General features: G+C 36.8%; 1 protein-coding gene across 1 annotated transcript in view; it reads right to left on the reverse strand.

The window, feature by feature from the left end:
• Positions 1 to 940: 940 nt before the first annotated feature.
• LOC115209731 (glycerophosphodiester phosphodiesterase 1) overlaps positions 941 to 22,103 on the reverse strand; it is a 29,503-nt gene continuing 8,340 nt past the window's right edge. The window contains exons 2-6 of the mRNA XM_029778232.2: positions 16,268 to 16,443; positions 13,695 to 13,800; positions 10,451 to 10,543; positions 3,328 to 3,542; positions 941 to 1,342 (exon numbers count right to left, since the gene is read on the reverse strand). Of these exons, the coding sequence (XP_029634092.1) occupies positions 1,216 to 1,342; positions 3,328 to 3,542; positions 10,451 to 10,543; positions 13,695 to 13,800; positions 16,268 to 16,443 (717 nt within the window). The 3' untranslated portion in view covers positions 941 to 1,215. The remainder of the gene's footprint in view (positions 1,343 to 3,327; positions 3,543 to 10,450; positions 10,544 to 13,694; positions 13,801 to 16,267; positions 16,444 to 22,103) is intronic.

Genomic DNA, 22,103 nt, shown 5'->3' on the forward strand with positions numbered 1-22,103 from the left:
TCTACATTCATGTTTCTCTCCTAGATGAAATCAAAATGGTCATCTGGCAGACTGGTAACCAGACTGATTAGTGTTTGAGAGGTGAAGTAGCTTTTAGCCTCTGCATTGCATGAAATAACTTTTGCACATCTAACAATGATTTTGTTGGTATTATAATAACCAATGGTGATGTCCTGTACATATTGTAGACTGAATTATTTACCTGCACTGCTGTATTACAGTTGTGAATACACCACACAGAAGGGTTGAGAAATGTTGGCTTTCATGTGTATGAAATGTAAAGGGACATGTCTACCATGTCTTGGATCAAAGGGGAAAATACCACAAGTATTCAGGATAGAATTGGCAGAGCACTAATCAGTAAATTGACTTCAAGTAACAAAAAATACAGAATGGAGGGTTTCTTGTGCAGCAGAATAATGTGGATGGTTTTCCCCCTTTTTTTTTTCGTCATTTTTCTCACAAAGTAGTTTTTTTCTTTTTCTTGATATCTTTTTGAGTACTTTTTATACTATATGTGGTTAGGGAGCTTGCTTCCTAACTACATGGTTTCGGGTTCAGTCCCACTGCGTGGCACTTTGGGTGGGTGTCTTCCACTATAGCCCCGAGCCAACTGGAGCTTTGTGATTGAATTCGGTAGGTGGAAGTTACTGCCGTGTGTGTATGTGTGCGTATAGCTGTTCAGTGCCTCTCCGAAAGAGAGAGAGAGAATATCCTTCAGAATCTTTAATATCTTCCAACAGTTCTATACTGTTCTATACAGTGATGGTCGGGTAAGAGCTTAATTTAGAGGTGAGAAACTTGTCAAAAGTATTTAAATAGTGTACTGGATAAGAATATGAGGAAGGAAACTAACTGGTCAGTGGCTCAGTACCTTAATTACAGACTTTTTCTCTCTCTCTGTATTGTGGGCAGGCATCCAACATAACCAAATGATTACTTAATAGACAATAGCTTTTATTTTTATCTTTTGCTCACAAAAATATGGTATATCAAAATAAAGAAAATCTAGAATGAATTCATTCTAGATTTATTTGTATGTCCTAAAAATAATGTCATGATGTCAAACTGGCATAGAATGACAAGTCCTTGTGGCCATGTCCACACAATTGATACTACATTCAGTGGTATGTTCAAATGAGCAGTGAATGCATAGAGAAAACAAATACAGTATCAACATGTCATCAATGAATGATTGCCTAAGAGCAGACTGTGTTATAGCAGACTGTCAGTAATGACACTACACTGTCTTGTCTTCAGAAAATATTGCTTTTCATAAGGGTCGTTAATTGTCCAGACAAACACTCGTACACCACGCTTCTTCCAAAAATTATGGTATAACCTGGAATATATGAACAATATAAATTAGAATTATTTTGCTGCTTAGCATGAGAAGGACAACAATGACAACAGTGATAATGACAACAATAACGATGGTGAATAATTAACAGTGTAAATGTCATCACTTTTCTGCTACCATCAAGAATTGACAAAAATTATAAACATTTAAAATGTCCTCCAACTTCGTCTGTAAAACCTGCCACTGAATAAAAGTTGCACTGCTTATGACCAGCAGATGTCATCCATTTAATCATTCTTTCTAGAACTATATTATCCCATATGTATATATGCAATTATTATGCATATTTGTGTGTGTATACACATGTATAAACAGTACTTACATACACAAATATACATAAGAGATTCATTTTCCGTGTATTGAAAGATAGCCCAGCTATGTTTTAGAAATCAGGTCGTCTCAATTCTATCAATAAAAGACTGGTTTCTTACCAAGACTAAATGCCACAATATTATATCACAAATGGGAAAAGTGATTGTGTAATATTCATGCATTTCCAAATGACAATTTGCCTGCTGTGTGCGCATATTGCAAGTAAAGGTAAGCATGCAAATGAAAATGATTGAAGGGAGATAACTCCTTTTCACTATAGTGTCAATTAATGATAACAACTGCTTTGCCTGGCAAATAATCTCCGTAAATATTCGAATTTCCTAACTTTGCATTTTCTTTCCTATAAAACTCTAAAGCTTTGTACTTAATTAAAAGAAAAAAGTATAATTCATCACGTAATTTTATTTTATAATTGAATAGTGGATAGTCGATGTTTATACAACCTTAATTTTGCACTTTAAACACAGTGATCTTCACTCAATAAAATTTTGGTAATTCATTATAATTGCTAAATTGCTGCAATCTAGCGATTGACTTCTTTCCTTCATCTCACTATTACGGTCCTTCCATCAACTTGTTTGAGTTCTTTCCCTTGTATTTCAGTTGGATTTACTATTTCTGTCTACTAGTTACCATTATTTTTGCTTTTCTTCGCTCTTTATTTCCATTCCTTACCTTCTAACAGATGTATCAAAATGTATAGTTAGACTTTTCAAAGTTCTTTCATTTTGTCAATATCGTAGGCAAAACACATATTAATGACAACAGTTATTACTGACTTCTCTACTTCCTATTTAAAAGATTTCCTTCAAAAGTCTCAAAAGCTTCAAGTCTTGAAGAACATATCTTTGACACTGTGTCCCACTTTTTTTTCCCATTTATTTACGTGTTCCATCATTCATGCTCATCCAGTAAAGCATATTGACTTCTTTTCTTTCCATTCTTTACAAATTCTCTCCATTCTATCTATGTTCATATTTTGCTAACATATAGTATTGCATTTCCTTATATAACCAGATTGAGAATCCTTGAGTTACCAGCAGAACCCTTTCTTACTCTGGCTACTGCGAAGTTTTCACTAACCTTGCTATGTCTATGGAGCTTCCAGTTAGAGATAGAGAAACTTTCAAATTCACACTACTTACTACTCCCATGTGTCTGTTACTTACAAAATCCTTTTTCACTGTCATTCTACCTGTAATCCCAGTTCATCACAAAGACCATATGGAAATCCTACCGACAGGTTTTTGGCATATCAAACATGGCCACTTTCCAGACAATTGTACAGTTTGTATTCCTTGTTGCTTTTCTCTTTGCTAGATTTAATTTTAGATTTCTTGATTATATAATTTATTGGCATGTCTGGAAATTTTTTCCAGTTCTTTAACTGACTTAGATTTGTAAACCAGGTCATCAGCACTTATGAATTCCCATGGATGGATGGCCAGTTTTGAATAACTCTCTATGAATATAGTGTAGACAGAGTTAGGACTCTCAAAGTGAGAGACAAACTGCTGTTGATAATAAATAAAAACAGTCCAATTACAGTTATCACAATTTCATTCAATTAAAAGTTCATAACAGTAATACATTCAAAGGAAATCAATTAAAAACAAAAGAAAAATATAACCTACCCAGAATATGTGTCCCTATTCATGAGAAATGCTGAGTTACCGCAGAGATACCATAGAAATGTATAATGGCCAATCTCTAAAATAATGTCTATGGGTCGTGCTATTATCTGCCGCCAGAATGTTTTCTGTCGCTCCTCACCATCCATGTCACATTTAGAATAAATTTGGTGTCTATGAGTTAAAGCAGTCAAAATATTTGGATCCGCTTTTCTCACCTAAAAGGAACAGAAATTCAAATAGCAGACATTTATTAAAAAATAACTAAAAGTTCAAATTAAATGTATAAATAATTGCTGAAACTGAAAATATTAAAGAAATGATAAAAATCAAAATAAATGAAAACTACATTTTATGATAAATAATTTTTAACAGGATTAACACTCAGAAATTAAATTAAAAATTCTAAACCTTTAGTTAATTTGTCTTCTTAATCTGACCTCCAGTCATATTCATGCATGCCATTCACACATGTGTGTGCACACATGCATGCATACACATGCATGCATGCATACACACATGCATGCATACACACATGCATGCATACACACATGCATTCATATCTTATAATTGAGTTTGAACTTAGAAACTTTCTTTCTAAAACTGGATTTAAAGCTATTAATGACAATCCTAAAAACACATATTTTGTAAATGACTCTTAATCTACTGGAGAAGATTAAGGATAGGCCTTTTTATTCCCAATTTTATAACATTACACATGATAGGATGTAGATTAAATAAAAGAAACATTTGCCTGGTTTTCTTCAACTAGATTAACTCCAGAATAAAGTTATTTTCACCAGAAACACAAAAGAGCACACGTAACAGATTTGAACTCAGGACGTATGAGGAAGTAGTCTAACATCTTATTAACTCAGCCATTTCACCGTCACAAACTAATTAAGAGAGAATCTAAGTTTGTCATGTCACATCTTGGATGTTTGCAGGGTGGTCAGCTCCTCTGATGACGAAGAGGAGAGAGAAACCAGCCCTAAAGGGAATGTCACCCACCCAGGTAGACGATTTTGAAATGAAATAGAAGAGCAATGATCTTTAGATCAGGAGAGGGCATGTGGAAGAATGAAGGGAGCAACAAAGAGAAGAGGACTGGAAGTGAGGGGAAGGGATGTCACACAAAAAAAGCAGGGTCTTTGAACAGCTTTTTTCTTCAAAAGGGCATTGAGTGCAACAGACATGTTTTGGAGAATCATTTTAGGAGAATAGTCACTTCTGGCCAGAAGCTCAGGCAGAGTGCATGTGAGGGTATGATTGCTGAGTTCCTGTGGCTCAAAGTTTGGATATACTATTGCTAATTGCATCTGCAGGTAAGAGCAATCTTATTTCTACCTTACAACCAAACTCAACACGTCTCAGTTTCTTTTTCATTATCAACTCGTTTCTTTTGCCACTTTTCAATCCTACCTTTTGCTACAATTCAGTAAAATTAAATGCTCCACATTTATACATACCTAAACAAATGAGAGTATTAATTTATTGCTTATAATTTACATGCAAAGGTGGTATATATCCTTTACTTGTTTCAGTCATTAGACTGCAGCCAGGCTCCACCTTAAAGAATTTTTAGTTGAATGAATCAACCCCAGGACTTTTCTTTAAGCCTGGTGCTTATTTTATGGGTCATTATTGTTGAGCCACTAAGTTACAGGGATGCAAACACACCAGCACCTGTTGTCAAGTGGTTTGGGGGGTCAAACACAAACATACTCACTCACACACACATGCGCACGTACACACATGCACATGCATGCGTGCACGCACACACACACACACACACATAGACACACACACTACATCAGGCTTCTTTCAGTTTCTGTCAACCAAATCCACTTACAATGCTTTTGCTAGCCCAAGACTAGAGCAGAGCACACTTGCCCAAGGTGTCATGCAGTGGAATTGAATCCACTTTATTTAGTTTTATATTTCTTATTCACACATTGAATGCCAGCAGAGTGAGAGGTGTGTCCGATCTGTGGTATGTACAGTGACAACTCCAGACATGTTTCAAGCTTATGAAACCTCCTCAGTAAAGCACAGTCTTCCCAGTAATTATCAGAGCATGGATCAGTGGTTCCCAAACTGAAAAATACCAGATCCATACCCATTAAATATTTGTGAAATTTCCATGTCATTCATATTTATAAAAGTAGAGTTTGTTTCCATGTAATTTCTTCTTTTCTGTCATGGGATTGAACAAGACGCAGGTGGGACTGTGTGGTAAGAAGCTTGCTTCCCAACCACATGGTTCTGGGTTCAGTCCCACTGCATGGCATCTTGGGCAAGTGTCTTCTACTATAGTCTCAGGCTGACTAAAGCCTTGTGAGTGGATTTGGTAGATGGAAACTGAAAGAAGCTCACCATGTGTGTGAATGTATGTGTGTGTGTGTGTGTGTGTGTGTGTGTGTGTGTGTGTTGTGTGTGTGTGTGTGTGTGTGAATGTGTGCTCACGTCTTTCGGTCAGTATTTGTTCACCACCATCATTTTATAACCAGTGCTGGTATGTTTAAATCTTCACAACTTAGCAGTTCAACAAAAGAAACCAACAGAATAAGTACCAGGGTTAAAAAGAAAATAAGTGCTGTAGTCAATTAGTGCAACTAAAATTCCTCAAGGTGATGCCACAGTCTAATGAGTGAAACAAGTAAAAAAAAAGAAGTTGAAAATGTTTTTAAAAGAAGCTTCTTCATTTTATTAAACTTGTCCTTTCCTTTTCAATCCTTATGTCTTCACCCTTCAGCATTCAGATTTCTCGGTCAAATGTATTGCTTATTTATTCACATTGCTTTGAATTAATCATGCATTATCTCATAGCATCAAGACTTCAATGATGTGAATGTTTATTTTTAGAATGACATTGTAGGGTAGGTGTGAGAGGCTGGATCTGGTCAGTTTGAACAGGAAACAGGTAGAATACTTTTGTAGGATATGGTTGGTTTAAATGTTAAAGGGTTAAGCTTCGGTGAATGAACACTGAACGGGGGGGGGAGAAATACCCGGGGAACGTTTTGCATGGAAAGCTATCAGTGATAATATACGAATTGCAGCAAACCAAAAACGTTCTAATTCAGTTAAAATTACACTCATAGTGATGAGATGTATGTATATGTACGTATATATCTATGTATTTATGTACGTATGTATGTATATGTATATGTGTGAGATGTGTATGTATGTCTATATGCAAGTATTTGTATGTGTATCGATAACGGTGATAATTTACTGAAAGCAATTAATTTGCTCGATTGCTTCTCTTCCCTGGACAGGAACTGATAGGCTTTTGCTTGTTGTTCAATCAGTCTGCCCCTTGTTTTCTGTGAGCAAAAGAGGGGGAGAGAGTTTTATCTTCCCTGTTGTTGAAACAAATGCTGCCTCCAGTTGTTCAATAAAATATCAATAAAACTACTGGCTTTCCTGCAGTGTCTACTCGGAAATGTAAAATAGGATGTCAGAAAATTATAGGATGCCCATGATTTTCGTTTTATTTTACAGCTATTTTTTTCTAATCGCTCCGTATCCTTTTCACCTTTATTAAGTGAAGACTGCGTTTTTATTTATGTAAAGTAGTTGGTATAAAAGAGCTGCTCAAGACATTGGTTTTCTGCTTTATAAGCTGGCTGTGCAGTAAGAAGTTTTCTTCACAATGACATGATTCAGTCCCACTGGGTGGCACCTTGGGCAAGTGTCTTCTATAGCCTCAGATCAACCAAGCCCTTGTTAGTGGATTTGATAGATGATAACCAAAAGAAGCTTGTCGTGTGTGTGTGTGTCTTTATATCTGTGTTTGTCCACCACTACTGCTTGACAGCTGGTGTTGGTGTGTTTACATCCCCATAACAAACAGCTCAGCAAAAGAGACCGATATGCACCAGGCTTTAAAAAAGTTAAGTCCTGGAGTCAATTCACTCAACCAAAATTCTTCAAGGTGGTGCCCCAGCATGGCCACAGTCTAATAGCTGAAACAAGTAAAAGATAAAAGATAACATAGAAATTAGTCAAGTAAGCCCTGTTGTTACCTTCAAATGACAGCCTCCTGCTGGCTTTGTTGAGCAGGCCAACAATGGCCCCTGATCAGAAGGGGGGGACTGAAGCAACATGAAATGAAGTGTTTTGCTCAAGAACAAAATGCACCACCCAAACCGGTAGTCAAACTCAAAATCCTGCAATCGTGAGTGCAACAGCCGAACCACTGGTCCACAAGCTTTCACATATAAACAGATCTTATACAACATGTTTTACCGATATATTTTTTTACCTACAACATTTTTTTACCTCCACAGACTAAATATGGCTTTGTGCTAAAACTGATGGCAATGTGGAATTATTGCACCGAGTTCACATGACTCTTGCAAAGTGCATCAACCTTTGCATCACAAATGGTGGAAATCATATTGAAGATGTTATTTGTGAATATTCCAATCAAATAAAACGGTATTGAAAATTTTACATGTACTTCTTGAAAATATACATTTTGCCTATGTGTCCAGACTTTTGGGACATCCTGTAGTTCCACCAATCAGTTCACCAAGTCACGAGACACAGGCACCATGCCAATCTGGTTCAGTTACACGCCACAGTCCACCAAGCAGTCCACTTAGCTCAGGGATTGGAAACTTCTTTTGGCAATGGCCCACTTCTGATTTTTTTTTCTTACATCTGCCCTTAGATCACATGCAAATAATATCATATCACATGTACAAAAATATTCCCAGATACCCCTGTCCCATTTCCATTATTAACACAATGTTTATGTAAGTATGTATTGGTTTCAAATTCTGGCACAAGGCCAGCAATTCCAGGGGAAATGATAAGTTGATTACATCAATCCTAGTGCTCAACTGGTACTTATTTTATCAGCCCAGAAAGGACAAACGGTAAAGTCAACCTCAGCAGAATTTGAACTCAGAACAGAAAGGTGGATGAAATGCTGCTAAGCATTTTGCCCGGCTTGCTAATGATTCTGCCTGCTCATCGCTCTTATGTAAGTACATATTAACCCTTTAGTATTTAAACTGACCCTGTCCAGCTAAAATATTCTACTTGTTTTATGTTCAAACTGGCCAGATTCAGCCTCTCACACCTATCCTACAATGCAGCATCTTGGCAGCTAACAACTGATGCAGGTAGTTTGTCCCATGCTTCAGCAACTGTGAGCATGAAAAAATGTTTCCATAAGTCATGGGAGCTGTGCTGTTTTCTGACTTTGTAGGGCATGCCCCTCATGTACGTTAGACACATGGAGTTGCAAAAGGTGCGCAAGGTGGTCATTGGCATGATGGTTAATAATTTTGTGGGTGTTTACGAAGCCAGTTGCCAGACGCTGGGAGCTTCACTGTATCTATGCCCATGGAAGGCATTCAGAGTACGGTAGATGCCTGATGGAGGGTATTCACTTGGCTGCATGTCTCTGATCAGTTTCTAGGAGGTCAATGTCCTGAGTAAGATAGGGGTTCCAGACTGGTGATACAAATTTCAAGTGTGGCCAAACCATAGCCATATACAGCCTTAAATAGACAGCTGGAGAGCGGCTAACAAAGGTCTTGCTGAGTGAATCCACGACACCCTCAGCCTTCTTGATGATTTTAAAGATGTGCTTAGTTCAGCGCAAATTGCTGCTGACAAGTCACATTCACAAGACTTTCTGATATTAGTGTTGTGGAGAGAGTATGTGGATGCTGAGTTTTTCCTCCCAAATGCATGGTGGTACACTTGTCCACAGCCAGTTTGAGTTGCCAGTCCATGATCCATTATTACATTGTGTCCAGGTAGGTCTGATTGCAGGAAAGATTTATAGTGTTCAGGATCTGTCCTTTTTATCTAAAGGTACAGCTTGATGTCATCTGCATATTTCAGCACTGTGGCAGTCTTTAAGTTGGCATATTCACATTGTTTTGAATTAATCCTGCATTATCTCATGACTGAGATTTTGATGATGAGATTATATATATTTTAGAATAACATTACAGAATATATGTGCGATGCCAGGGCTGGCCAGTTTGAACATAAAACAGATAGAATGTTTGGGCCACATCTGGGGCCAGTTTAAATGCTAAAAGGGTAAACATTGCTGAAACAACTATGTTTGACATTTCAATGCCTTCCATAGGATTAAATATGCAGCCATGAAACTATTTCTATCTAGGAAGACTGAAGCAAGCAGAGTTAGTTATTAACCCCAGGTCAGATCTGATTGAGAAGACTGATGATCAGAAACATTCCAGCCTTGACTATCCCATATTTTGCATATACAGAACTGCACTGATCAACATCTCCTTCCTGCTTTAATATGGTAAGGTTTGATTTTGAGAGACATTTCACCACTATGCCTAACAGGCCAAGCAACCATTTAAAGGTTCTCTTATTGGCCCAACTTGCCAGATTCTGAATGGGAAATGAGGACAGACAAAACATATTTCTACATCTGCCAATAGTTGCAGTTATGAGTAAAAGATGTTGAGAAAAACCGTAGAGACAATACATGCACGATCTGAAACAACAGGGAAACCTCTAAGTAGTAGCTCAATCTGCTATAAATAGTAGCCAAATTTCCCTCACTTTATATCACATCCAGTTGTCTTGCAAAAGATAGTGCACATTGAAAAATATAGCCTTGGATAAGTCAGGTAAAACAAGGATGAGACGATAAGAGCTGGAAATCCTTTGTTCATAGGTTTACTAGAATAAGGTTGATCTGAGATTAATCAACATGTAATATTGTAGCAGAAAGGCAGTGAGCTGGCAGAATTGCTAGCATGATGGGCAAAATGTTTAGCAGCATTTCGTCTACCTTCACGTTCTTAGTTCAAATTCCACCAAGTCTGAATTTGCCTGTCATCCTTTCAGGGTCAATAAAATAAGTAGCAGATGAGTGCTGGAGTCAATGTAACTGACTTACCCACTCCCCCAAAATTGTTGGCTTTGTGCCAAAATTATTTGCAATCAATAGTATAACACAAACATAACTATCACATATTCCATATGTTATACAGAATGGATGAGATTTTAATGCTTAGGTTCCCAGCTGAGACAATGGAAGGAGGGAAAAGAACAACTATGGGAAGATGAAACAGAAAGAAAAGGAAGCCATAGAGTAAAAAGGTATTACACTTACCCTGTAGATAATATTAGGGTAGAAAGAACATACAATAGCTTCTTTGTAAAGATTTGGGTATTTGGTAAACAACTGGCTGAGAACAACAACAGTCTGTAACATGAGAAATATATCATTAGTAGGAAGTAATCATGAATGAATTATAAGTAAAAGGTTATTCAATAACAATATATATATATATGTATGTGCTGCACAATCACAGGCACCTGTATACATACGCATATATATATATATACATACAATGGTTTTACCATTTTTAAAGGCCAAGAATCAACTCATCACTTTCTATTGAAAGAACTGACCAGCTGTAAAGATGTAAACGAATTTTTTCTTCTTTCTCTCTTCCTCCTCTTTTCCATTGACACTCCTTTCAGATACACAGACACACACACACACACTCTCTCTCACTTTCTCCCCATTCCTCACCCTCTTTTACTATCTATACTATATAGATATAAAGTATAGATGCAATAAAAAAATATTTTATGAACCCCTGTTGAGAACCACTGGTTTCGTGGGAAAATCGAGGTTGTTTCTGATGTTTTGATTATTCAGGTTAGCATAAGGTTAGAGACTTTAAGAAATATCAGTAAAATTGAGATTATGCTATGTTCATGCTTTTTGCAAAAAAGATTAATGATGTCTATAAAAAGTAATGGGAATGGAAACCAAATGGTAAATTCTATTGATGAAGACCTATTTCATAGAACTTGGCACATATTTAGCCCAGTACATCTCTCCTATATCTTATACTGGTTTAGAGATTGCTGCTTACTCAGTTTCATAACAGCTAACCTCAAACTGCCAATAGCTTCCCTTAGTAACCAGCAGTTTGCCTCAGCTGTACTGATAACAGAATTCACCAATTCTGCTGCAAGGCACTTGCATGGTTGTATGGTAAAAAGTTCATTTCATAACCATTTGGCTTTAGGCTCCATTCCACTGCATGGCATCTTGGGCATGTGTCTTCTACTAGAGCCTTGGGCTGGTTACTGTCATGTGTGCGTGCATGCGTGTATGTGTGTGCGTGCATGCGAGTATGTGTGTGTGCACGTGCGTGTGTGTGCACATGTGTGTGTGTACATGCAAAAGTTTACTTCTGTGTGTCTTCCCATGATACCATTTAAGCAATAGTGCATTTACATCTTTTCCAAACAATATATCCTGTAGATTTGATGTGGGAAGACTGTCAGAGTAAGAATACCTTATCTGGAATTCAAGTAAGGGTTGAAAAGAAGAAGGGCGTCCAGTTACAGAATGCTGCCTCAATCAGTCTTATGTAACCAATTGCAGCAAATAAAAAATGGATGTAAAAATGACAACAACAATGTACATCCACTGCCTGTATGGCTGATCTTCACCTAACTGCGGTACCTGTCCCCAGCTATCATAATGATATAAACTATGAACTCCCCGCATTGTCTCAACTGCCTCGATAATTTTACACATGGTGTAAGATCAATATAGTTTACTTAATATCAACTAAAATATATTACTAAAAGATCCTTCCATGTATAGACAAAGACACAAGTCAAACATAATCACATATACAGAAACACTTTCAAGTAATAATATTCAATATGAGTACGAACCTTGTAGTATGCCATCTAAAGCCCATTCTCTGTATTTGGCTACCTGATGTCTTCAACAGTATGGAAGTATATGCCACTGGATTTACTCCAGGAATTCCTTTGTATCCATAAGAGTTTATAAAATATGAGAGAAAGCAAATGGAATTGATGAAAGTCATCCTTATTCACCATGAGTGCTTCAACCCATCATGCACAGGTGCCTAGCAGGTGAGATACTGTACAAACACTTGGGGTGTATCATACGTGCAGATGTGTCTGATCAGGTGACTTGTCAAAAGGTACCTTATTTTTTAATCTCTGTTTCACCTATTTTGATTAGAATACATTTTGTTACTTGTGGTTCACTACTCATACACAGGGTTTCCCTAAGATCTGGCCACATAGGAAATCTCATTAAGTATAATTTTTTACCTATATATATATATATTATATATATATATATATAATGGGAAGGTTTACGAAAATAAACAAAAGACGAAGGCAGGTGGAGTACAAACAAACAAATGTCTTAGTATGGCGCTCAGAAATAAAAATAGAACAAGTCTTTTACGTTTCGAGCCTACGCTCTTCGACAGAAAGATACACAGAAAAAAAACAAGGAGAGAAAAAAATGTGTGTAGGAGCTAACGATCTATCATGGCGTCCTGAATATATATATTATATATATTCTATATACTCTTTTACTCTTTTACTTGTTTCAATCATTTGACTGTGGCCATGCTGGAGCACTGCCTTTAATCAAGCAACTCGACCCTGGCACTTATTCTTTGTAAGCCCAGTACTTATTCTATCGGTCTCTTTTGCCGAACCACTAAGTGACGGGGACATAAACACACTAGCATCGGTTGTCAAGCAATGCTAGGGGGACAAACACAGACACACAAACATACACACATACATATATATATATATATATATATATATATATATATATATTATATATATATATAATATATATATATATAAATATATATATATGACGGGCTTCTTTCAGTTTCCGTCTACCAAATCCACTCACAAGGCTTTGGTTGGCCCGAGGCTATAGTAGAAGACACTTTCCCAAGATGCCACGCAGTGGGACTGAACCCGGAACCATGTGGTTGGTAAACAAGCTACTTACCACACAGCCACTCCTGCGCCTATATATTATATTTTACCTATATATTATTACCTACAACATTTTTTTACCTCCACAGATTGGCTTTGTGCTAAAATTAAGAGTAGTGTGGAATCAGGGCCAGTCCCAGGGTGGCTGAACTTGAGCACCCTTACAAGTATGATTTTTTAAAACTTTCACAAGGAGAAAAACTGAAAATGTAGATTAAAAAGCACACGGCACCCTGGGTGATGACCTGAGTTGCTGGTACCTTGAGCTGGGCCTGTGTGGAGTTATTGCATGGGACTCATATAAATCTTGCAAAGCACATAGACTTTTGCATCACAAATGGTGGAAATCATGTTGAAGATGTTATTTGTTAATATTCCAATTGAATAAATTGTTGTTGAAATTTTTCAGGTATTTCTAGAAAATATACATTTTGCCTGTGTCCAGACTTTAGGGACACCCTGAACACCAGAAACACATACAAACTCTAACACACACACACACACACACACACGCACACCACACCACACAATAGGAAGGCAATTACCTCAGCTGCACTCCTCTTGCAGTCAATAAACATTTTTAGCTTCAATTGTAAGCAAACCATAACAGCTTCCTCCAGTTGTGGGACCCTCACTTTTCCATAACTGGCCCTAGAATAGAAAACAGAACAAGAGAGAACATGAAAATACACACAAACACACACACATATATACAAATACACATAAGCATACATGCAAGAAGTAAGGTGTGAGGTTGGTTTTGTTAGTGTGGCAGGTTAGCTTTGAGCAAGTAAAACAACCCAAAACTTTTTTTGTTTCTACGGTGACCGAAATATGGTTTGCAGACATCACTGTCCACAATCCACAACAACAGAGTCCATTATGTGTTTGCTCTGTGGCAACACTGTACAGCTTGTGAAAGGCAGAAACACTTATTACATCCTGTGAACAGACAATGATTCTTTATAGCTCCAGGTGAAATCTAGATAGATAAACACAGGCAAAAACTACAGCTGTTGCTTCTCAGAACCTTAGTTTAAAATAGACATTTAGGAATCTACTTTGTTAGTGACAGAATGCAATTCTTGTATCAATCGTGCTTCTTTCTTGTACCAAGAAAACATCCACTTTAGGATATTATTGTTGTCTCTATTCAGTCGTGCAAAGTAAAAGGAAAACAACCGCCAAACGTCACATGCTTGTTGCTGACTAATGATAGATGACTGATTGTTCACAGACCCTCCCCACACACGCATATGAAATATCAGGAAGAATATAACAGATGAAAACTGAGGGAAACATTATATAATGGTCAGACTGTGAGACCAATCGAATTTAAACATAAAATAGAATATTTGTATGCCTCGTTACTTCTTTGTTGATAAAATCTCATTAATTTGGAAAGTATTTTCCCAGATAAAACGTGGAAAATAATGCCAGTTATTCGGAACCAGCAATGTCACCAACTTGGTCTCTAGAAGCAACATTACAAGGAAATGATCAACGGATAACCTTCTCTGTTGCTGATAATGTAAAGGTTACGTGACATATACACCAGTGGCCATGAAACAGCATTAACTAACATTCATGCTAATGAGGATTATTTTTAATCTCACTGTTGTTCTATAATGTATAACATCCTCTTCTTGAGAAAAAATGTCTTCAATGTAAGACACATGTTTGAACAGCCTCTAAAGTTTGTTTTGCTTTGTGTTTTGTTTTGTTTAAGTAGGAGGGAAGGGCAGTGCTTCTGACCTTTTACAAGGCAGCCAAGATTGATGGGAGGAAGGGGAAATGCATCCCCAAACTGAAAACCTAGAGCAAATGCCATTAAAAGTACCCAAGAACCAGGTGGTGGTGCTACACCATGAGACATTTAGGAAAATGAACAGCAAAGTTTTCCAATTATATATTTGGAGTTATATAATGGACCCAAGCAGTGCATCCATTAGATTACTGCATAATACGTTAAGGAGGAAATTTCAGAGATACAAAGCACTCAATACATACACTGGTTTATTTACAAGCCAGGGTATCAACCTCATCTGTGTTTTATGTTTGCCAATAAGTATAATGAATGGAAGTTTGTCAATGATGAGTTGTATGTTTTATAATGGCTGTCATTAGTTGATGACAATGACACTAGCATATATGTTGAACTTCAGACTATGTACAGTATCTGTAAACAAAATATCTCTAATTAAAATCAATAAAGTAGTCAGAGAGCTACAATAGATTGTACAGTCACAACGCTATGCTTGCTCCAGCTGGGCTCACCGACATATGCCCCAGGACATCTGAGATACACATTATAGAGTCAATCTTGTTATCAGAAAAGATGCTATTGCTGCTCTTCTATCTCAAGCACTGATTACAACACAGACACAACTGAACTTATCAGCCAGTTCTACTGAACTTTTGTAACAGTGGATAGACTTTGGACATAGGTTTCTTCACGCTGATAGCAATCTCTATATTTACAGACTTATTATCAGTTCCTCTCAGCTGAGGATACAATTGATGTTTTTAAACAGAAGATATGTGTACTGGTGTGCCACGGAACAAAAGAGAGATTAGTATTCTGAGAGGAACCATTCAATTTTATAGCAAATCAGACCCTCATTAGCCTACCAACCCTGGTAATTATCCATATTAAGAAATTAGAATGACTTAAAATGAGCATCATCATCATTATTATCATTCTTTAGCGTACATTTTCCATACTGGCATGGGTTGGACGGTTTGACCAGAACTGACAAGCTAGAGGAGTTGCACCTGGCTCCAGGCTGTTCTGGCATGGTTTCTACAGCTGGATGCCCTTCCTAATGCCAACCACTTTACAATGTGTGTGCTGGGTGCTTTTAACGTGGCACCAGCACAAGCACTTCTACATGGCACCAGCACAAGTGTTTTTTATGCGGCACCAGCACAGAACTGCTGCAAGCCAATCCTCTTCATGTGGCAATAAATTAGATAAAATGAGAGAAACAAACAAAAGATAATGAAACTGACCTCATGTAGACACTTAAACTATGTTAAACTAGGTTTATTGAGAACATCGAGTTAGAAAATCTCCAAACATATTTATTAGCACAAAGAAAACTATCAGCAAATATACCTGTGTTTATGTTTAGCTGCAGCATTCAAGTCAAGAATTTCTTCGAGGGTGTGGTCGCGTACAAAACCTGTTCCATTTGTGGTGCGATCAAGGGTTTCATCGTGCATAACAATAGGATAACAGTCTCCAGTAAATTCAAGGTCAAATTCGACAGCAACTGCACCATTTTTCTTAGCCTAGAAAAGAAAATTCAATTAGAGACGAAATATTTTGGTACAAACATAATTCTTCTTTCGTACTCTACTGGATATTTTAATATCAAATCTCAGACTGCCCACATCATCAAGAATTTTACACTCTGATACTCTTTATGGCTACTTGTTAGATACAACCCCACCCACCAACCCTGCCCTCCCCCCCCCCCACACACACACACAAACACACACAGTATAATCATACAAGTTTCAATCATACAACAAAAGTCCTATGGTTGTTTAGGACCCAAAACACATTTACTACAGTAGAAACATTTTGAAACCAAAATGTTAAACTGTTTTCTACCTGAGAATCATACTAAGGTATACACCTGTCTGTGGAATATGTTACGACATTACACCTTTGTTCAATCAACAGGTACTGTAGTAAATCAAACCATTGGATACTCATACATTGAAATTGAGGGGAAAGTTCTTAAAATGGTTAGGTGTCATTTGAGAGTGATTTAGTTGCTTATTCTAGCAGATTAAGGGACCACATGAAGCTTTCCTAACTCGCTCATTGCCTTTATTACTGATAGTTGAAATAATACACAAATTTTAGTTAGTAAACCTCTCCAGTTCACTGTTCGCAAATTTGACTTATTTGATTAATATCATTGACTGGATTTTTGCTGACAAAACCCAACACTAATCTCGTCAGTTTTTACTAATTAACTGTATTCAATAGTGCTTATCATTGTGTTAACAATAACAGGTCATTTGCCTCACTCCAAATAGCAACCAAGTTACATGACATGAAGGTATGTAGCTTGAGATTTACATATTTCAGAAAGGAAGGATATTTTAGATAACAGTCCCAGATAAAGAAAAAGACAGGATGACCGTCACTGGAACACCATTAATCATAAATCTGCTCGATTAAAACTGACTTGGAAATATACAACTACTTCATCTATTAAGTAAATAATCATGAACTTAAATACTTATAAATACCTGTAATGATGTTTGAGACGGTAATGTAGATTTCCTAAGTGTCTAGTTTAAAAAAAGGATTCTGAGAAGTAACAGCTGAGGCTTTTGCCCAGGTTTGTCTATGCAGATTTCTGATCAAGCTATTACATCCTGTCTGTTTATAGGCTGTAATAATTTTGTTTTCAAACAAAAGGGAACGCAGTGTAAATAACGGACAGAGTCAAAACTATTGAAAAGGTTGCAAAATACAACGAAAATTTTAGGAAAATAAAAATAAGAAATAAGTGGAAATTTTACCGGTGAGTGTGTTATATTATAAGGCACAAAAAGAAAATGACTCTCCCCAGACACAACAGAATATTTGTTTAACTATAATAATAACGTATGCATATTTTATTTTGTCCTTCTGATAATAAAACATAACAGATCCTCATTTATAGTTTAACAGTAAGCATGGCTTCAGCATTCTGATTGGATTTGAAGCAGAAGTGTTTTGAAATGTGCATGAATATTTATATGCAACATTTATGTACACAGTTGCATGTATACGTTGTGTAATTGTGTTTGTGTTTGCCTACATACATTATATATGTAATAATAATATATAAATATATATATAATAATGTATAAATATATGCATATATACATACATATATGTACATATCTACATATATATATGTATATATGGTTACATGAAAGAACATGAGCAACGAGAGAGAGAGAGAGGACTCCCTCCTTCACTGTTCCCTCTCTCTCTATCTCTCTCATTCTTCCTCCTTGACTCTCTCGTTGCTCATATATATGCATATATGGGTACAGGACTTCAAAAAAATGTAGACAAAATGAGAAACGAGAACAAAAACCACAAAAACATGGGAAATGAACTTTTTTCGAATAACAAAACAAACAGAGAAACGAGACATACAGAACATTCCCTTCATCAGTTGTCCCCTGTTTTATCTACTCCGCATTTTGAAGGTAAGGACAAAATGCAACATCATTAAAACAGTCCTTCCCACAAAGGAAATCAAATTTTGGATTTTTTGCGGAGGGTGAAAGTGGTAACAAAAACAGGACAGTGAGAACAAAACAGTAAAAAACGAACGGTGAGGGTTGTTAAGCCAAGACGATGTGAAGTGGTGAACGATGGAAAAACGAGCTTTGAGAAGAGACAGACAAAAGTATGTTTTGTCTTTAGGAAGGAAGTAGAAGAAAGAAAGATGGATGGTCGTTGGTCACATATGAGCAACAAGAGAGTCAAGGAGGAAGAGTGAGAGAGAGAGAGAGGGAATGGTGAAGGGGAGAGTCCCTCTCTCTCTCACACTCTTCCTCCTTGACTCTCTTGTTGCTCATTTTCTTTCCTGCCAATAAACAGGTGAATTAGATGAATGGTTGATTTTTTTCTTTTACTTGTTTCAATCATTGGACTGAGGCCATGCTGGAGCACTGCTTTGAAGGATTTAGTCAAACAAATTGACTCCAGTACTTATATTTATAAGTTTTATTCAAATCAGTTACTTTTGGTGAAATTGCTGGATTACAGCAACATAAACAAACCAACACTGATTGTCAGGATGTAGGAGGAGGAACGAACACAAGGTCACACATGCACAAGTGTGGCTGTGCGGTAAGAAGCTTGATTCCTAACCATGTGGTCCCAGGGTTTAGTCCCAGTGCATGGCACCTTGGGCAAGTGTCTTCTACTCTAGCCTTGGGACAACCAAAACCTTGTGAGTGGATTTGGTAGGCAGAAACTGAATTTGTCTGTATTTGTCCCCCACCACTGCTTGACACCCAGTGTTGGTGTATCTGTATCTCCATAACTTAGCAGTTCAGCAAAAGAGACTGATAGATTAAGTACCAGGTTTAAAAAGAAAAAGAAGTACTGAAGTTGATTCATTTAGCTAAAAATTCCTCAAGGCAGTGCTCCAGCATGGCTGCAGTCTAGTGGCTGAAACAAGTAAAAGATAAAAGATAAAAGACCCATGCACACACCAGAAGAGTTATTTGATATGGCCTTGAAAGAATTTGAGAGAAAATCTTTCAATGGCACACGTGAGTACTTGAAAACATTCTTACTGCTAAAACTGTGAGCAATATTTTTTTGATTGTCTGACACTCCTTCAATATAACAATCCCTTTTCAACATGTCAAAATGTAGCTAGTATTATTTTACTAGGAGGCTACCAAAGAATATTTTTTCTGGACATCATGACTTTGCACTGGGTTCTTTTTTTATAATGTTGCTTTGAAAAACAGTGTGAGTGTCATTGATAAATGACAAAGCAAAATCAGGTCAAGTTTTTAGAATTGTATTATAATTGTTTAACATTTTGGCAGAGTGAGCAAGTCAATAATATCGAATCCAATACTTTATTAACTCATCCTTTATTTTATGAAAGGCAAAGCTGACTTCATGATTTGAACTTAGAACATAAAGAACTAGAAGAAATGCCATTATTTTATTCAATGTGCTAACCAGTCTACCAGCTCACTGCCTTTAGAACTGCATATAATATTGTACACAAAGATAGGCCATACACAAATATGTCTTATGATATTGAAATGAAAGACAGGGATGGTCATAATTTAGGACATGTTCTACACCCTTGTAAGACATATACATATGTTGCACATGTCAAAGGGAATCAAATGTGAAAACACCAGTAAAAGATATAATTACCAAACAATATAAAATGTCTATTACGACTGATTATTTGAAGGCAAAATTCTCTAAGTGGCCTACTTGTGAACAAGAACATTTAGTGAGTCTTCCCACTCTATATCCTTCTACTTTGACTTAGAACATTTAGAACTTGGTGCAAATTCAAAGTCTATAAATAGGAAGCAGTGATTGTTCAGTGAAGAACCTAAAAGAAAACGTGATATCACTTGTAATTGTTGGAGCCTCAGTAATACTAGAAAAGAATTCAAACATTACAAAACTGGCACTGAGTCAGGGACAGGTTTGAACATAAGTCTAGGTGATGCTGTAAAAGAGACCACAGGTTTGAAACATTTCAAATATTTTGTGAAAAACTGTTCCTTATATTTTATGTCTTCAGAGAACTGAAATTAGCTAACTGCACGTGCTAAGGCCTATCACTGCTACGTGATGAAAATTGCTCATGTTTCCAGTGTTAAATAGGCTGAAAAGAGCAAGATATGTGTTTGAACTGACCAGATCAGGTTTCTCACACCTACCCTACAATGTCATTCTAAAAATAATCACATCATTGAAATCTCAAAAAAAGAAAATAGGAGGAGCTGAAAAAGACAATTAAGATAATTAGTTTCAATAAACAATTTGTGTTTCTTGATACAGCTGTCTAGCTTTAGCCTTCAAACTGGCCACATGAGGCCCAAAGATTCTACCTGTTTTGTGTTTGAACTGATCAGATCAAGCTTCTCACACCTATCCGACAATGTCATTCTAAGAATAATCAATCACATCATTGAAATTTCAAAGCTACAAGATTTATGATTAATTCAAAACATTATGAATAAATAAGCATTAAAGTTGACAGAGAAAACTGAATGCTAAACGGTAACTTGAGTTGCAGCAGCAAAACTGAATGTTTCATAAAGCACATGAAGAAGTTAACTGAACTTTCAAGGTCCCAAGATGTCAAATAATCAAGCCAGGAAATTATTATACTCAACAAGAATGATTTAGATAATATCCAAGAAGATAAATCAAAAGAATGGCAAAGTGCAAACTACACACCAATAACAGTTTTTAAAGGAGTTTCACCCTGTAAACGGGAAATTAAATTTTGTGCTTATTCCAGTAAAACAGAACTAGCATCGTTCTACGAGTCACATTACTTCAATAAACTTGACATATTTGAACAAAAGTAGTTTTGAACATGACATTCCTCAAAAAATAGACTGGCTGTACTTGACTTACTGTGGAAATCAGATATATCCACTCAAAATTTCCTTCGAGATTAAAGTTATTAACAGGGCTCCTCCTCTTCTTCTTCCTCCTCCAGGTCGCCCTCATCAGCAGTGGCATCCTGATATTGTTGGTACTCTGAGATCAAGTCGTTCATGTTAGATTCGGCTTCTGTGAACTCCATCTCGTCCATACCCTCGCTTCATCGTTAGGGTAATGAAATTTTGAGTGGATATATCTGATTTCCACAGTAAAAGGGTTTATATGAAATCCAGGCTACTTAAATTTATGACAACTTCCATCCATAAATATAAAAATTTAATTAACCCGATGAAATATTCAGCTGGTTCACATTGTCTCTTTATATTTATAATATAATTAGGAAGTGGTGAGCTCCGAGCTGGCAGAATCGTTAGCATGCTGGGCGAAATGCTTAGTGGCATTTCGTCTAGCGTTATGTTCTGAGTTCAAACTCCGCCAAGGTCAACTTTGCGTTTTATCCTTTCAGGGTCAATTAAATGAGTACCAGTTACATGCTGGGGTCGATGTAATCGACTTAAACCTTTTGTCTGTCCTTGTTTGTCCCCTCTATGTTTAGCCCCCTGTGGGCAATGAAGAAATAAATATACCTCTGTGAAGCAAGAAAGCAATCTAGGATTCATTGCTTGAAAATATAACCATAGAAACAGGCAAACAACTGGCCCCGACAAAGAGGCCAACAACCACTGTGGCCTCTGAATGCTTCTCTCTTATAACATGTTATAATAGCCCCTGTTCCTCTACTCACGACCAGCACAGTGGTATATTG

This window comes from Octopus sinensis, linkage group LG3, assembly GCF_006345805.1.
Source record: "Octopus sinensis linkage group LG3, ASM634580v1, whole genome shotgun sequence".
NCBI lineage: Eukaryota > Metazoa > Mollusca > Cephalopoda > Octopoda > Octopodidae > Octopus > Octopus sinensis.